Source organism: Rhipicephalus microplus, chromosome 2 (genome assembly GCF_043290135.1).
Source record: "Rhipicephalus microplus isolate Deutch F79 chromosome 2, USDA_Rmic, whole genome shotgun sequence".
NCBI classification, from domain to species: Eukaryota; Metazoa; Arthropoda; class Arachnida; order Ixodida; family Ixodidae; genus Rhipicephalus; species Rhipicephalus microplus.
Window position 1 is genome coordinate 126,371,163 of NC_134701.1, and position 18,537 is coordinate 126,389,699.

General features: G+C 45.4%; 1 protein-coding gene across 11 annotated transcripts in view; it reads left to right on the forward strand.

Moving 5' to 3' along the window:
• The window catches only part of LOC119170752 (mediator of RNA polymerase II transcription subunit 25), a 103,801-nt gene extending 92,301 nt beyond the window's left edge, over nt 1–11,500 (forward strand). For 10 of the 11 annotated variants that reach the window (XM_075886775.1, XM_075886781.1, XM_075886782.1 and 7 more), the window contains 3 exons: nt 5,758–5,898; nt 6,077–6,178; nt 10,949–11,500. In XM_075886775.1, coding sequence (XP_075742890.1) covers nt 5,758–5,898; nt 6,077–6,178; nt 10,949–11,140 — 435 coding nt within the window. In that variant the 3' untranslated portion in view covers nt 11,141–11,500. The remainder of the gene's footprint in view (nt 1–5,757; nt 5,899–6,076; nt 6,179–10,948) is intronic. The other variant, XM_075886778.1, reaches the window with a different exon arrangement.
• The last annotated feature ends 7,037 nt before the right edge of the window (nt 11,501–18,537 follow it).

Consider the following 18,537-nt stretch of genomic DNA (forward strand, 5'->3'; position numbering starts at 1 on the left):
CTTTCTGCGATATATGTCTATTTGATATACGTCAACTTACCGTGATATAAAACCTGCCACTTTGCAAAGACCGACACAGTACCAGTGAAAAGTGGTGCAGTCGCATGAAGTCGATCGTCTCCTGGGTAGTTGCGTGCAGTGCATCACCCTCATGGCTCACGTCGTCTCTGCTGGGCCGCTTGCTGTACTGTGTGCACATATTTGTTGCGGGAGCTAGAGTTCTTCGCACTCATTTCACTCCTGACTGTACACAGATGCGATGAGCAGACTGTTTGGTTAACACAGTGGTGACAAGCTTCCTGTAGGCAATGCGCACTAAGTACCCACTAAGTGGTAGGCCTAGGATACCCACTAAATGGTAGGCGTAGGATGAAACACCACGGCGTAAGTGGTCAGCGAATGTATTGGGCATTATGGAACTTGGTTGGAGATTTATATCAACTACAGTGGATTCCTCTTAAACGGAACACGAAGGGGCAAGAAAATTTGTTTCATTCATGAAACATTTCATTTGAAAGCTATGCCCACAAAATGAATGGAATGTGGCTTTATTTTAAAAACACCAACTGTGGCTGACTGAATAAAAACATTTTAAAGTATACAATGCTTATATAGTTGATAGGAAAGGAAAGTTTTGCTTTCGTTTCTTGCAGATATCTCTGTTTACAGCCACACTTTCTCCAGGAACTATGTTAAAGACAAGACCATGCCGCTCTTTAAAACGACTCAGACAGCCATCGTTCAATCGCGAGTGTTCGATCCCCATGCGAGCAGCAATCTCTTTGGCCTTATCTTCAAAAATGGGACCGTTCATCAGGAAGTTCACACTGCGCGCACGCTTGAATCAAAGAAAAAGAGCATCTTCGATTTCTTTGTACACCACCGTTCTCATCCGCATTTTGTCTGTGGCAAAGTTCCCAAACTTTTCAGCTTCTTCAATTTTCCCTTTGTTCTTGAGTATCCTCAACAGTGTGGACTTGGGAATATTGAACTTCTTCACAATTTCTGTCTTCAATAGATCATTGCGGTCCAGTTCTTGAATGATTTTTACTTTTGTTGCGAGCAAAAGTGCATCGTGCTGCAGTTTTTTTTTTTCTTGTTTGCTTTTTTTTTTTTTTTTTTTTCATCTCAAGTTCACGACGAGACCGAAACAAGAAAGATGGAAATGAGAAGGATAGTTTGCTGCTCGGCGTACACGGACATGTGCAATCGCTGGATTAGCTTGGCTAGGCTAGTTTTGGCCTTTTCTTCATGGTTGGTAGACTGCTGTGATCACTTCTGCTGTTCTTGGATTTTGCCCGTTTTAGCTTCATTCAACCGATGTAAGCGAAAAAAAATGTTCCGATTACCCAAAACTTTTTATCATTAAATATATAAGAGACCAACCAAATGTGTCTAGATAGTTTTGTTTATGCGTTTTTTTTTTAAGGGGGGACACGGGTTTTAAAAGCCGAAAAATCGTCAAAAAGTTGATTTTTTGGAAATGGCAGTTTTGCTATTTCCATCCAATATTCTACCATTTCGCCAAGTTTTATGCAGTTTGAAACGATATCTTAGCCGTAATATCAATTTTAGCACCAGTGCCAGCTAAATATGAGCCAAGAATTTGGTAAATAAAGCGCCTTTTCCGTGACACGCGACGGCCGTCATATTTGTCCGACAGCCGCGAATCATATATCGTTTGAAAGCGCAGCCTCTCGTCTTGATTTTCGCGCCATTTTCGGCTCCGAGCGCGCGTTGGCTGTGAAGATATCCCGATTCAAAAAGAAGTCCCAACACGCGCAGTAATTGGCCAGTTACGGCACGTGACCCGCAGCGGGTCACGCCATTGGCCTGACAGGCATCGTCTGCATCACTCCGCGGCGACTGTGCGCACACCGTACGCGTCAACTGGTTTTCGCACGTGAGCAACGATGTCGACGCCGTCGCCGAAGTTCGCTACGAAGTACAAATTCGGAACAAAAAGGAAGAGGAAGACTCCGTACAACTTCCAGAAATGCGCTGCTGTGCCACCACCAGTTCCTGACCATGCGGAGAACGGCGTGCTTCCCGAGTCGAGCGGCGCCGATGCGGGCGTGTTAGGCCTAGTCCCCCAAAGCGCTCTTGACAACCGCCGCGGGTCTTCGTCGTCGTTTCGGCACGACACTGCAATGTTGCAGCCAGAAGATTTGCGGCGTATAGAGAGTGAAGCTCAAGAAAAACTTAATGTACTTGCTTCAACTCCTGCTACTGCCCGAAAATCTGACTTTTTGGATCGTGATGACGCTGCCACACAAGCTAGCAACGATCTCGCTACAAGTTTTTTCATCGCTAGTTACGACTCGATGAACGCGCTGCTGGCGTCTACCAGTTGCAAGTGTACAATTTGTGGTGGTAACCTCACGGTGCGAAAAGGTGAGCGGGATTTTGGCCTTGCTGTGAAGTTTGTTGCCGAATGTGCGATCTGCGGCGATAATGTGCAGGGATGGAGCTCGCCGCGCGTGAGCGGCAAAGCAAAGCTCAGGCCTTTTGTCATAAACATCCTTGCGGAGCGTGCAATGCAGAGCACCGGAAACGGGCAAACCGCAATGAACGACATTTTTGCGGCGATGAACATTTCGGAGAGAGGAATGCACAATAAAACATGGCAGGGACACTTGAAAACGAAACTCGTCCCCGCGGCAACCGATGGGGCAGAAAAGTTGATGGGGACATGTGCACAATTAGTGCGCGATTTGTACCGTGACCTAAATATAAACAGCCCGGACAACATCGCTATATCGTTCGATGGCACATGGATGACGCGCGGCCACTCGTCTCATATCGGCGTCGGCACCGTAATTGAGCTCTACACAGGATTTGTGCTCGATTATGTAGTGCTCAGCAATTTCTGTGCTGGGTGCGCACGGGCACCAAAAGAAGTTGACCCTGCCTACCAGGCTTGGAAGGAGGCACACGCATGCCAGAAAAACACGGACAAAAAAGCTGGGGAGATGGAGGTGGAAGCGGCACTGATCCTCTTCCAAAGATCGCTGCAGAAGCATAAGCTGCGGTACACGACCTTGTTGTCGGATGGTGACAGCCGCGCTTACCTTGCTCTTCAAGATGCGAAAGTCTATGGATACATACCCGTGGACAAGGAAGATTGTGTTAACCACATTCACAAGAGAATGGGCACAGCACTGCGAAATCTAGTTTCCAAGCAGAAGTCCTCTGGTACAGAGAGTCTCGGTGGGAAAGGAAAGCTGACTGGTGAGCTTATCACCAAGCTCAGCAGCTACTATGGCTGGGCCTTGAAATCGCACAAAGGTGATGTCAAGGCCATGCATAAAGCAGTCATGGCCACATACTACCACATCACCTCAAACGATGTCACTTCTAACCACACTCTCTGTCCAGAGGGCCCAGATTCATGGTGCCGCCAAAACGCAGCAAAGGCCAAAGGTGAGCCTGCTCCAAAACACCGCCACAATCTGCCACCCCATGTATGTGAGGCGCTTCTTCCAGTTTACAGACGTTTGTCTGATGAATCGCTTCTTCGGCGATGCCTAAGAGGGAAGACCCAAAATAACAACGAGTGTCTCCACTCAATTATTTGGGCACTGGCGCCGAAGGAGAAACATGCATCATTGTTTGCTGTGCAAGCTGCTGTGGCAGAGGCTGTAATGAAGTTCAATTCTGGGTATGAAAAAGCTTCTACAGCCATACTTCAAGAACTTCAGCTAAACCCTGGCCAACAGTTGACCAAGCGCATGAGTGAAAAAGATCGCCACCGTGCTGAAGCATGCGCACGCAAGCATGCTTCTGCAGAAAACTTGCAGCGTGTGCTACGAAAACAACACCGAAATGACTCTAAACAGACAGACTATGTTCCTGGAGGGTACTGATGCTAGGCCATTTGTGAACATTGTAAATAGTTTGTGATTTTCTGTATTAAATATGAGCCTATTTTGTTTTTTGACGTTTTCTCAGAATGTCATTTTCGATGTTTTTGAAACTTGCCAAAGCGATATCTTGGTCTTGAGGTCACATAGAGCCACAATTCTTGTGGTGGCATGTAGCTACATATGTCTCCTACACAAATGTAGGAACAGATTTTTCAATCTAGTCTTTCTAAATTTTTATTCTTGGTACTAATTTAATCGCTTGATAGAGATATCTGGAGATTAAACTTCAAATTGCTATAAAATTGGTAATACTTGTAATATTAAAAAAGTAATCCTACATTTGTGTTAATTACACTTCATAGTATCTAGCCATATGTCAATATTAATATTCTGGCCAATAATTGCCTTTCCATTGTTCTGATAAACAATATAGGATTAATTTTAATTATCTCTGCAACTGGCCAACCAATTTCAAAAGCAATTATATTTTTGAAATCAGCTTGAAAAACTCTGTCTGGGTTACAATTTTCATTGAATTTGGTCAAGAAATATAAAAAAAAAATTTAAAACCCTCTTCCCCCCTTAAGCGAGTTGCATGTAATGGGAGTTCACTGTACGTTTTAACAGCTAGTTTGTTCAAAGCGTGTATGTATTAATGAGGTTTGAGCAGTCAGATGTCGTTTATACATGCCAGCAAGGAATGCAGAATAATGCACATTAAACGGTAGTGCACATTAACCGCAAAGTACTAATTTGTGTCTCCTGATGTGCGGCATCGCTGCCAACAAAAGAAATAGATAGTGCCTCTGCAAATATTGCCGAAAGTACCTGCCACAAAACCTTTTCTTTCTCTCTCCAAAGTACAGAAAAGACTGGCAGGCCGGTTTGGCTAGCCAATAGCGTGCATTGGCGATCCCAAAGAGCATTTCAAAACTGTTACAGAGTTTAGAAGGCCCAGCAACTTACAGCAAAAGAGCAGACAGTGTCAACTTTCCGTGCTAAATGTGCGGGCGTCTGTATTACAATCTCCTACTAAGCGAATGTTGACGCAGTTTTATTGATGAAATGTGGTACAGCACCATGTGGAGCCAATCGTCTTCTGGCTAGTTGCATGCAGCATGTCGCCTACTTGGTACACGTCGCCGTTGCCGTTCCGCTTGCTGTGCTGTACGCGTGTCTTTAAGGTGATAGCGACAATGCAGTGAGGTTTCTTGGTGACAACAACCTGCCATGTTCAAGTGCAGCGTTTGGCTCAAGCCAGCAGCTTTCATTTCTGCAAAGCAGTGTATGTTTGAAGACACATTTGAAGTGCAATGAGGCGGCAGCATTCAGTGGCTAAGCACGTTCAGGCTGTCTCCTATTTAAAGCATGCAGTGGGCTTAAAGTAGCACTACACCGCATGTGTGCCCGAGTAAATATAGCTGAAAATACTTCTTGAGATCTGGTAGTCAGTGATAAGTCATGCTGGCGCATTTATCCATGGCCACCACCATACCTTCGTTTGTACCCAATGCTCAGCCGCGGAGGCATTACTGCACTTGCACGAAAGTTGGAATCATTGATTCTCATCATGACAGAAAACTTTTTGGGATGCATTGGGGCGTCAACAGGTTCAGGAGTGCATGAAACATTTATGACACAAAAGGTTATCACAGCATGCATTAAGCAGCAGGCATAGGACTAACCAGCATGGCCTGAGCAGATAGCGAAAGTATTGGGCTTTATGAGACTATGTCACAGATTGGTCGCAGCTAGGTTTTAGCCTTCAATAATCGAAAGCGGGTAAGTAGTTAGGAGGTTTGACTAGTATGCTTAAGCACTGTAGGTTTTCTTTTTTTTTCACAGTTATAGCATATACCTTTAAGACAGAACTTTACCGATGTGTGTGCAGCTGAAGATCCAGCAGCTGCAACAAACCCTGGAGGCAGCACAGGCCAAGGAGCTCCAGTACAAAGAGCTCCAGTACAAGCAAGCCCAAGAGCAGCAGAGCTTACTGGAACGCCAACGAGTTGTCACACATCAGGCACAACAGGTCGGGGGCCTTCCTGTTATGCATTCCTTCGTAGTGATAGATAAACGTATCCAGCTTACTTTGTTGTATTGTGTTCTGGCTGTTTGTGTAATCACCTGCATGTTGACGAAATGCATTGGTGCGGTGTTCATCTGCTGTTCTATTGCTGCACGATGCATTTTTTGCTGTTCTCTTGCAGCTTCAGCAGCAACAACAGCAGCAGCAACAGCAGCAACAGCAACAGCAGCAGCAGAGGTTCCAGCCGAACCAGACACCCAACCTCCGGCATATTCTTCAACAGGTCAGCACTAAGATTTGCAGTCGAGATTCTTTTTTGTTTCTCCAGCAAACAGAACAGTAAACTCTCAGAAAGCGAAAATCTCCTCATAAGGAAGCTCTGTTAAACCTGAATATAACGAAATTGACAAATTCGTGAAAAAATTTGTTACAACTAGGATTTTGATATATATGCACGTTCAGTACAAAAATTCAAGAAATAAACGCACAAATTAAACTCAAGGGGAACTGAAGGCAGAGCTGACCCAAAACGCTTATTTGGCGGAAGAAAATATGTGCAATTATATGGACACCCTTAGTGGGTTTTTGCCATTGCTGCCACGTTCTGTAACAAATTCAATTTGGTAACATGCCCCCTGCATCGTAACTTTAGGAGCGGGTAAAAGCGCTTGAACGCTGTTAAAGCACAGATCAAATGGACCGGCCCTTCTCTATCACCTGGAAGGCGCATACAATAACATCCCCCCGCGTGTCAAAACTGCCGTCAAATGCTCAAACAGAAAGGAAACCACCCGTCTTGAACAAACATAAAGTATGGGGAAAAAAAAAAACAGGGGAGTGTGTCGCTCAAGTTGCAACGCTGAACTTTGATTTTAAGAGCGCGATCACTGGCGCGCGTGCTATCTCGGCAAGCATCAATGCACTTCCAATGTGAATAGACCTTGCGCAAAGAGCACTTCTCTTTGGAGTGGCTGCATTTCCTTGCACCAACGTTTTGTAGGTGTTCCGCGACATCAAATCCAAAAAAATTGGCTGCCAGCCTTACTTCGTGTAACATTGCCCGCCGCAGTGGTCTAGTGGCTAAAGTGCTCGACTGCTGACTCGCAGGTTTTGGGTTCGAATCCCAGCTGCATTTTCAATGGAAGCGAAAATGCTGTAGGCTTGTGTGCTCGGATTTGGGCGCACGTCAAAGAACCCCAGGTGGTCGAAATTTCGAGAGTCCAGAGCTCCTTACTACGGCATCCCTCATAATCATATGGTGGTTTTGGGATGTTAAACCTCACATATTTATCAATCAATTACTTTGTAATGTTGGGATAGCAACATTACAATATGTTGCTATCGCATTCGTTGCATTGCATTCAACACGCCATCGTGTTGTTGCCAGAGTTAATCGCGAAGGCTACGATCTCACAAACTCCTGGCACGGCGCAAGCTGGAAGCGTGTGATGAGTCGACCTCTGAAGATCTGTCATTGTCATTGTGGTGTCAGTGAGTTTCCATCAGTACTTAATCTGACATTCTTTCAGTGGTGACGACACGGTTGTCTGAATTTAAAAAAAAGAAAAAGAAGAAACAGCGAAGCTGAATGTTGTCAATGAAACCATGCAATTGTGCATGGCGTCGAAAACGAAGAGTAAGTGACACAGATACAGTCAAACCCCTTTATAAGAGACACCAGTGTGTCTCCAGTAAAGTACAGGTTGATAAGAAAATGCATGCATAGTACCCTGCTTATAAGAGAGACATCTCATATAAAAGACAAAAATGGCTGCTGGGAGCATGCCTCTTATTAAGGGGTTCAACTGTACTGCAGAAAACTATTCGATAAAGTGCCCTCCTTATGTAGCGTAGCCCCACATACGTGATGCTAACTAAAACGACGGCATTGGCAAAGCAAAAGTACTTTTTCTTTCCTTGGTTCGGAGGGAGGAGGAGGGCTCATCCGCGCATTCGCATGTGGCGTCAATAACGACGGCAAGATCAGTGAGAGTCACTGTGGCCATTGTGATGTTTAGGACGGTTCGAGCACTTCCACTACTGTGCAGCAGCGCAGGAAACAGACAGGGGGACAAGTTCAAACGTGTATATACTAAAAAAAAGCTATGAAAAGGCAGTGATGTTGACGCCGTCAGTACGACCACCACGGCACATGAGGAAGAAGAGTCCCGTAGACTCACGACTCCCGAGCAGCGGTGGCGTCGTCTAGGAGATGCCTGGACTAGCGCGACCTCAGACCTTGTTTCCGAGCTCTTGATCATCGTCCGGGCGTAGCGGTTCTACGTGCGGGTTCTGGCCAGCACAGCACCGTCTGTGCCGTGCTGAAATGCTGCTCGCCACAGCTGCAGTGCGGCAGCTCAGTCACCGGCGTTCCTCGCCTTAGCCAGGGCACCGCCAGGTACCCTCGGGTGCACAGCTCATGAGCTCGCGGCCCACGTCCGAGTCTGACGCGTCGCTCGGTATATGGCTCGGCACCATTCGGCGATTCTCGATTCAGCCAGAAACTCCCCTGGCACCTGGATCTCGCCTGGCTCCGTGGTCCTCCGTGCACACGCCCACGTCTCGCCCGGCAGAACGTCTCACTCGTCTGAGCTCGGAATTACACGCACTGGCCCGAACACTGCGAGCGTGCCACCGTGCCACCGCGCTCTTCTTTTTTGTCCCTCAGTGCTCGGTGGTCCGCGTCGACATTTTTGTGATATTTACACGTGACAGCCATGTATGCGCCGTGGGTGCCACCACATTGCACTTCGTCGGCGGTGGGGCAACCGCGAAAGATGCATGCTCGTGCCAAAGTAACATTCGAGGTTAAATTTCTAGATTGTCTGTGGCGAAAATTCGTTATATTAAGGGTGTCTTCCACTGTTACTTTGTTGCATAGAGGTCGCAAATACATGTGCTTCTATGGAGTGAAGGCAGTGAATAGAAAAAACTTAATTATATTGAGAAATTCTTCACATGGAGATTCGTTATAAGCAGGTTTAATTGTGCTGCTTAAACAGAACTGCCTCCCATATGATTGATATCATTCTTAAATTGTGCACCCCTGCTCCTCTTAACGAAGCTCCTGTTAAGCAGAATACACCTTCTTAGTCTCTTAAGGTTCTGTTTCTATTGTTTGGCTTTTGGTTGTAGCGCCGTGACAACTGGGCCAAGCATGACTGCGTAATTGGTGGTTCTTCTGCAGTGGTTCCAGCACAACTTGGGTCGAATTTTATTGAGAGAACAACAGTAGGAGCGTCGTGCAGTAAGGAACAGAACACTGAGGCCAGGGCCACTCTGTATGCCACTTGAATGTAGCCTGCTTCTGGAGAGCAGGTGACGAGGGGAGGAAAATATACCACGGGATCAGAACACTTGAAGTGCCAACATTCTCTGTGAAGCAGCAGCAAAATACATATGAAAGCTGTCATTTGCATTTTTGGCATTATCCTAATTCACAGTTTCAGAGTTAATTTGTGCAATGATGCATCCAGCAGGCATGTACACTGTGTAGCCGTCATCGTCATCAGTGGTGTCAAAGTACATATGGTCGCTACCATAGTCGCTGCACTGGCCAGCTGAAGCAAAATTAAGACAAATACGGAGAATGTGATGTTTAGAAGTCGTGTGACTCATACTGTGCCTACTCTGCTTTTGAGGCAAGAGCTCTGCAAACTGCTCCTGGCTGCTGTCAGGGTAGCAGAAGTGCTGTCGCTCCACCACTGTATGACAGCTCTCCTCTTGTTTGATCACTAGCACACGCTGGCTCAGAGGAGAGCACTTTCAGAGGGCTTGAGAGGGCTCCTGTTCTCTCAATAGAATTTGCGATTAGCTTCATTCCAGTGGACGTAAACCACACGCACATGCTTGTGAAAGTGCACGGGCAGCCTCTGCGGTTCTTTTGCCTGCGACCACAGTTTCGTTCTCTGTGGTTTCAGTATTGGGTAGTTTCATTTCCGCTCAGGGCCTCGAGTGCACTATCTTACAAACAAGGCAGAAGCTATTGATGAAGAATTTCTTGCCATGGCCAGCATGGTGGCTTAGAACTCTCAGGCTACATCACAAGAGGAGGCCGAGATGTGGTGCCGGCTAGCCCACTGGTAAAAAAATTATTTCTTGTATGAGGTGTAGGTGGTAGCTGCACGGCTGCTCGAGCGTTGCAGCAGCACCCCTACACAGACCCCCTTCATTTTCTTCGGGCAGGGTGTTGGGATGCTCTCTACTTGAGGAGCCATTCAATGCAGGCTTTGCACGTGAAACAATGTTAATGTGTGCACCCTAGATGCGAAAGGTATGGTCGACTCGTTTCGCCTCTTCTTCAGCTACTTTCACGCTGAGCGCTCATGCACTTTTACTTACGTGCAGCACATACAATGCAAGGGGTGATGCTACCAATCTTTATATCAAACATGACATGAAGACTACGATGGCAAAAACGCACCGAGCGTGCCTATATAACTGTTATCGCTTCAAGTGGTATTTAAACATAAGATAATGCACAATCCATTTCTTTTACATTTTCTAGAGCTGCTAAAGTCATAAGGTTTGTGGTTGTTATGTGCCTTACTGTGTCCTCGTCTTCATCAAACACATCTGAAAACTGCTGTGCTCTTCCAACTAGCCCGAGAAACGGCACTCTAGTAGCATATAGCTCACCATGTGAGTAAATGTAGTAATGAAGTGTGAATCTCTGGTTGCACACATTTGAATTGTCCTCATAGCAGATTCCTCTCCTGGGAATATAAATACTTTTTGGCATTCTTGTGCCAGTCACAATCTTTCTTTTTGCTTGTTTTTCCCATCTTTTTCACTAAAATGTGCAATAAGGCGTACATTTTCTAATGTCCCGTAAATGAGGATCTGAATCGGATCTTGGTTGGTTGAGCAACATCTTTAGGCATGAAGCTTAAAGTGCAGGAGCAAGAAAAGGAAAATGGACACGCACTCGGAGTGAATCTCTGAGTGCCCGTTTTCTTTTCATTCGTCCTCTGTTTCATGCTCCTTGCCCAGATGGTACTGTCAAATCGATCGGTGGTGTGACCTCTATTCCTGCCCCTTGACCTCTGTGCAGCAGATGCGCCAGCAGCAGATGCTGCAAAACCTGCAGCAGCAGTCCAGCATTCGAGCTCAGCTGGCCGGAGGTCTGGCCATGGGGGGACCTGGGCCACAGGGCGCTCCACCCCAGGGTGGTGGCGGGCCCGGCTGGGACGACACGGCTCTCCTAGACCTGCTGGGGGGCGGAGGGGGACCCCACAACGGCTGATCAGCACCGCTACCTTGTACCCCTCCTTTCGCCTGCTCCTCCGAGGCCAGTCGAGCGAGGGATGAGCGGCCATTTTTTCAGGTCGCTTTACGTCGGGGCACCCTTCAACCAATGTAATATCTATGTGCCTGCCCTTAGGCCTCATTCGCAGAGCCATCAAACACTACGCCATGTTGCCGCCACACATCGGCGTCTGCCACGATGCAGGGTTTGCTTGGTGCTTTATCTTCAAAAATGGCATGGATAAGGCACTCAATGCACTGCCTGGAGCATTTGGTGTGCCACTAATTAGCAGAAGCTAGACAGAAACTGCTGCATCTTGACAAATGCTGCTGCCGTGAGAATAACATGACGCGACATTGACGGCACTGTGAATCGGGCTTTTCTGTCTTCTCAGCTATCCCAGTCAGTCATTCACAGGAGGCATTAGTTAAGGCTGCATCAAAGTCTGTAATTTCATTTGCAAAGGAATTTAATGAGCGCTCTGCCAATTTGTGAATATAGAAAGTGACCGGTGTATCTTGGTGATGTCATGTTTTGCAAAGCCATGTTTTTTACCACTGATGGAATGAGGAACACTGAACCCACTTCAGACCAGGACCCACATTTGCAAAAGCTCTATTGTTTAACCCTTTGGGTGTCTAGCTTTTTTTCATCTAATGCAATTCACCTGATTCAATTTTTTTTGTCATCTTCTTCTCTTTTTGTTATTGTTGCATTTTTAAAACCTTGAGAATAGTGCTAATTTGTTAGAGTAACCGTCAGTCAAGAAAAAAAATTTTCCAGGTGCATTTCTTATTCAAAAGATGCATTTCTTATTCAAAATCAAATGCAAGTTTTTTATTTGCCAGACAAAACTGGAAGGTCACCGAGGCTAAAAGCCGTGAGAACGACTTGACAAAGGCCTTGGTGACCTGTTCATACATATGGCAGAAGCAGGGAAATGATGACAAGTGCATAAAATGCAAGTACAATATTCATTGCTAAAACCTCAAATGAGACAGAAGCTTGTATTAATCTTGAAAAATTATGTCCATTAAAGTGACTGTGTTTCACAACCTTCAAAATATGAGCATGGCAGGTTACTGTCATCTTTGTACCTACCGGAATTGTTATGCTGGAAGCGCTTCTGAGGAGACCCCGGGCCAGGTTCTAATTTTCAACTGTTTAGCAATTTCTCGTACCAACAGTTGACATCTCGCGAATCTCATTACAATTTGGCAACTTACCGTAGTCCGAATCGAAGGAGTTGCTGCCTCACTCGCTTGTGGTAGAGACTATTGTGTACATGCGCATGGCGTAATCGCTGCGGTTGTGAGCTTCACATGCAAGGAAACTCCTTGTACCTATATGTGCCCATCAGAAGAAGCAAAGACTTCCGTTAGCCTTTCATTTTAGGACCACTGAGAGGCAATCCAGTCGTGTTATACTTGAGAAAAAAAGCTGTGCTGGTGATTTTTCGTATACGGCAGCATCATTTTTATGTACCAGCTTCCACCTGTGAACAGCTGAAATCGCACACCCTGCGGGCTCTAAATAAGCTGGTATGAAGCAGCTGCCCTTTGAAGGATCAGAAACCAGATATCACAGCCATGGGAATCATTCGCGAGACTAACCATATCTACCGCCATGCACACGCATGAATGTGCTAGTATCCCTGGCCTTAAGAAACCTTGATTGGAAACCGAAGGCCGATCGTGCAGGAACATATTCCCACCATCTTCCTAGAGTTACAATAGTTGCTGGGCAAAAGAGAGTAAAAACATTGTCGCCTTTTTCAAACAAACACGAGGCACCGTAAATGTATGAGATTGGCCCTTTTTGACTTGTTCACAGCGCCGTATGTTTATGTCATTGACCACTGCTGCAACCGTGACTTTATTACAATCTTAGCTCGATGTATCCTAATCATATGGGGCTCTTAATCAAAGTTTAGTGAGTCTGGTTCCAGCTTCAAGCACCTGCTGCTCAGTGATATTAGTGGCAGTCTGCCTTTAGAAAGTCAGTCTTAATTTAATTACTGTATGCTTGCTTCCGTAAGAAATCAAACAGATATGAAATGGCCGTCATAGTGTTTGTCTGCTCTGTTACTCGTTTTGTTTCCCAGAGGATAAATGGCGCAAGCGAGGGTGTGTCTCGGAAAGGTTATCCTTGTATGTTTTTGGTGACTAGCATGCTGTGTTGTGTACGATTTTGGCAGAGCAGCAGTTGACAGATAGAGAAGCAACGATGAAACGTTACCCAATAAGACAACGGCTGTGCCCAGCTCATTCACTGTTGTTGTATTTTTTTTTGTGTGTGTGCGTGTAATAGCAGTTCATTTAAAAAAGTGCAGATGGTCCTTTTGCATAGCCATGATTAACATCAGAAGGAACACCAATTTTGTGTATAATCAATCAATCAATGTGCCGGCATGACTGCGGCTAATTGAATTGCGAGAGAGGCCCTTCCAGTTGAGTGTTATGAACAGTCTTGCACTTGCCAACTGTATTCAGTTACCTTGAACTTTTAAGAGGTATTTTCAGTGTTCTCTTTTGTATTGCTCACGACTGTACAGATGTATTTCACAATGCATTCTTTGCAGCAAAGGTCAAAGGAGCAGTCTATTATAACCTCTCTGCAGCGTTAGTCATTGCATTTTTTGATGAATGTCGCCTTCGTTTGCGACACCTATCGTTCGCTTGCACATTTTGACGTGGTTGTTCATCTTCAAAGGGAATGTATTAACGTGCAGATTTTCTTTTTCCTCGTCTTACACTTGCTCACTCGGCCTTTGCTGCCTCTATTTCTTACTTGTTTGCGTTTACTGACTGTTGCTTTGCTGTTGCTTTGTTGCGGTTATTTCATAGATTTCAAGTTGTGCGTTGATGTGTAGAGTGGACAAAAGCAGATGTGCCTGGCTGGGATCAATTTTCTGACACAGACACCACTTGTCTTCGCTCAATGAAAATGTGACCCTTTGTCAGAATATTGGCTTAAGCTCGAATGTTGAGTCCAGCCTATCCCACACCTTATTCAAGTGCCATTCAGCCAGATCATTTCAGGAGAAAATTGGACAAGTTTCGAGCGTAAGTGTGCTAGCTTTTCACGCAGTAGCGAACGTGCAGACTAGAGGGGATCAGACACAAGCAGCCATCAGGTTCAGGCTGAACGTTTTGTGGCTTCATGAGTCAAGGCAGATGGAATGGTCCGCATTGCGCACATTTGACATCGGGTGTTAAATTGTCTTACCGGTGAACTGACATGCTTGCAGAAATTGACCAGCATCAGGCGTTGAAGAATTCAACCACGTTGGCACTTGAATTGTATCCAAGAAGGCATATAAATAGCCTGCCATGTCAGCATTCTGAGCCAACCAAGTCACTAGAGCAAATTTCGCAGTGTGAAAGAGTTTGATGACACATCGATTTGCAGCCAACTTGAGCATGATGAACTGATGAAAACGCATAAGAGCACTCTGTGTCCTTCTGTGCCTGTCTTTCGTTTGCCAGTCTCAATGTTTTATATGCAAAATTACACATTATCCTAGATGCAAGTCATTCTAATGCTCCTGTCTCAGATAATAACTGCATCATCGATTTTTTTTTTCTGGCATTTTCGAGGGTGTCAGGTGCGACGGGGCTAAAATGCTAAAGCTTATACTTCTGCATGCCCTGCAGCAACAGTTGTTTGAGTAGCAAGACTATCAAGCTAAGATGAAAGTTATGTGGCCATAATTTAACAATTGCATGTTTAACAATCAGCATGGCTTTACGTTCTATTCTGATTGTTGATAAGCAAGGATTTATTGATTGCGTATAGTTTGATACTGTAGTGATTTTCAAAGAAGCACTCGGTTGAGAATTTACCTAAGAGCCACTCCATCTGTGGCATCTCATCGCACGGGACACATTGCTTCACCCAAACCCAGTGTGTGCAGTGTGTCCATTTGCAGCGACACCACTGAATGTGATGCGCTTCTCTTACTTTTAAACCACTCTTCCAAGGGCAGTGCGCCGTTGCCAAAATACTTTTGGCACTTCATTTCAGGGCAGCTTTGATGTCATGATTCGGTGCTCTCTGCTCCAAAACAGCGACCTGCTCCTGTTCATTCACTGATGCCTTGTTTACAGCTGATGCATATCCTTACGCATATGGAAGCCGCGCCAGGTGGCAATATAATAGTATAAGCAGTTGAAAGGTAAAGGTTTTTGGGGCATGTTGTCGTATCAGAAGCAAATTTATTCTTTGTGGAGACATTATAAACTTCTTCTGATTTGGCGTTATGCTCCGTGGGCCGCAAGAACTAACCAACTACACATGAAGCCATTGAACCTGAGTTCTTAGTTTTTTAATATCCTGTGCACCAAATATCTCCCAAGCAATTGTCGCCTTTTCTTTTTTTCTGCACTGTCGCCGTGTGGTATTTTTTCTGGCTGAACGGTGACAGCTTTCATGATCTTAGCTAAAGCAAGTTTCATCGGCGTCTAATGGGTTTCAGCGAGCATAGCCTGTAATAAGCATATTGGTGACAATGAACAGGTCGATCGTCACATGGCTAGAAGTGTACATGGCTGCACCATGCCAGGTGTGGGAATATAATTGCATTGCGTGACGTGTGGTCAGCAGCTGAAGTCATCGATTGAATAATGCACAATCCCCAGTGAAAACCCTGCCTCGGCAAGAAATTTGGAAGGGCTGCTTTTGTTGACATTGTTGTTGCTGCCGATTTGTTGCAGATTGTTTACACAGGTGTTCTATACACTTTTGAAGTGGCATAGAAAAATAAATTATCGAAGCTTATTTTCGTGCATACCTCTAGTTTTTTTTTTCCATCTTTCTGCAATTACATGTTATTGTGCTGCTGAGCACGGAGCTCTTTTCACAGTGTGGCCTGTCAGTATTTGGTTTATGTCTCGTCAAGCACAAATGTATGCTAGCAGCATTAAGTCATGTTTGGAGTTGCACAAGTTGTTCCTGTATGAGCGTGCCGTTACCTAAGATGCAGCAAAAGACGTGTCAATAGATTATGTCTCGGCTACATCGAAACGGCCGGCTTCATTTGGATTGCTAGATCACCTTTACGTGATACAGGAGGCAGAAGTTGCTACATGTGCCCCTGAGTCACCATTGTTATTATCTTTTATGTTATTTTTTGTGCGTGACGATAATCTAGTTATTTGTTAAGTTGAGTGTATTGTACATGTTCTTTCCTCCCTCCATAAACCAACTGTGTGCTATTTCCTCTATTTCCTTTCCTCATTATTTGCCTCTGGGCGGGGAAAAGAATGTTGGTGTATGTTTTTTGCGTGGGAACACGAACGGAGCAGCGGTCATGCAGTGGTGTTGTTGCTTTACGTACACTTTAACATCGTCAGCCTTTTCTGTGGCTTATGCCTGGGTCCCCTTACGAAATTACACATAGCGTTTGTGGACAGCATACAGATAGGCTCGCAAGCAAGCAGCGATGAATTAGTGACTACCTCCTACAAGGTTGTAAGTTCTCTACAGTGTTGCCATCTATCATCTACCTTTGAGCTGCACATCTAGACATACATGCCACCACCAAGCCAAACCTTTCACATCGTTAGTAACATTGAGACAACGGAGTAATGTGAAGGACATCAAGTGTGCTACTATGTCAGGAGTTTTCAGTGACGTTGGCTTCGTCAAATCTTTCATCCCGGGCTTAGCTCAGAGTGGTGGCTTGCTCCAGCAACACTGTACAGATTCGTATAACCTTTGTTGCTGTACTTTAATCACCGAGTTTCCGCAACCAGGCTGAATTCAGTATGTCCCTACAGCCGGCAGTGTAAAAAGGCAGCATACACTACAAATATCTGCGAATATGGCCTTCATGTGTGGGCTGCCAAGCTTGTAGGGACTGAGTTTTTTTTTCTTCTTCTTCTTCTTCTTCTTCTTCTTCTTCTTCTTCTTCTTGGGATTTACACCTCATAACGCCTGCATCCCATTTCACTGTACAGATTATTTTGATTCATAACTTTCGAGGCTGTAGGAGTGATGGCCATATTTCCAAGTTATGTAAGGGTATACTAGAAAAACATTTGCTGCCTATGGTTTTAACCCTTTGGGCCCTGGCGTCCTCAAGTAAGAACAGGACTTGCACCATATCATGCAATTTACGATGTAACATGTTTGGGGTCTAATTTAATTGGTTCTTACTGTGAGCTGAGGCTAAATAAGCACTTGCCATGCGGGGAAGAAGCACGATGGCATTAACGACACTTTTCTCACCTGCACATTAGAATGAAATTTTATGGGGATTTGTTCCACTACTTTTACAGCTCTCTTTGTATACATTGCGAAGCATGGCCCATGCTGTGTAATTTAATATGCATTTGTTCCGCTGTACAATAAATGATGCTTGAATGTAAAAAATGTGTAGAGTCTTTGTTATTGACCTGCTGTTGCTTTGTGACTTGGGGGCTCGTTACGCTCAGTGCAACTTGAATGAAATGGCATGCTAGTGGAGCACACACATATTGAACTAAAGAAAAGTAATTCGACATATTTTATCATTCATTATGCAGGTTTTGAAAAAAAAATACTATCTTTTGTGAAAATATTGGTGTGAAAATAGGCATCACAACGCTGCTTCACAATATTGCAAAATATGCGGCCTCACGGCTGTACGTGGGACCCCCCCCCCCCCCCTCCCATGGTTCGTACTGGGGCACTGCACGAGCCGATTTTTCCAGCCCAACTCAGAACGCCGTGCTCCAACTTGCCCGGCCCGGTGTTTTTAAATATGGCCCATACCCGGCCCGGGCCCCAAAAGTTTGAGTCCGGCCCATTCAAGCCAATTAGCTATGCCTTGATCATAAACAAGGCAGTGTCTAATCTTCGGTTACTGTGAAAATACCTGCTGCAAACAAGATATTTTAGAGTGTTTTGAAAGCTTATTTCACTGTCACAACTTTAATGTTTTAAAGCAATACTGGACTGAGGGCTTCCAGAACAACTTTGTATTAGAGTGCTGAAGTGAAGCAGCCGGCGGCTTCATCAGCGCTCTCCATCGAATGGGACGTGTTGGGTGACTGGAGCGTGATCCCCCGCAAGGACCAAAAGCGGGGGAATGGATTGCTTAGTCGCCGATGACCGAAGGCCTCTTTGCAAACAGAGGATCGAAGTCTGGCTGTCTGTGGCCTGGGCCTAATACGGACATGACTCCGCTCGACCCAAGCCCGACGCTCATGGGCCCGGCCCGTGACTGATCCAACAAGCCTTACCCGGCCCGGCACGGGCCCGTGCAGTGCTCTAATTCGTAAGGCTTCTGGGTGCAGATTATATGCAAGGGGGGGTTATACACGAGAAAGCATGGTATTGCTATAAACATTGCCTCAACATCGCAGGTGTGCATACGATTTTGACGGTATCTACTCGGCCATACTAGGGGT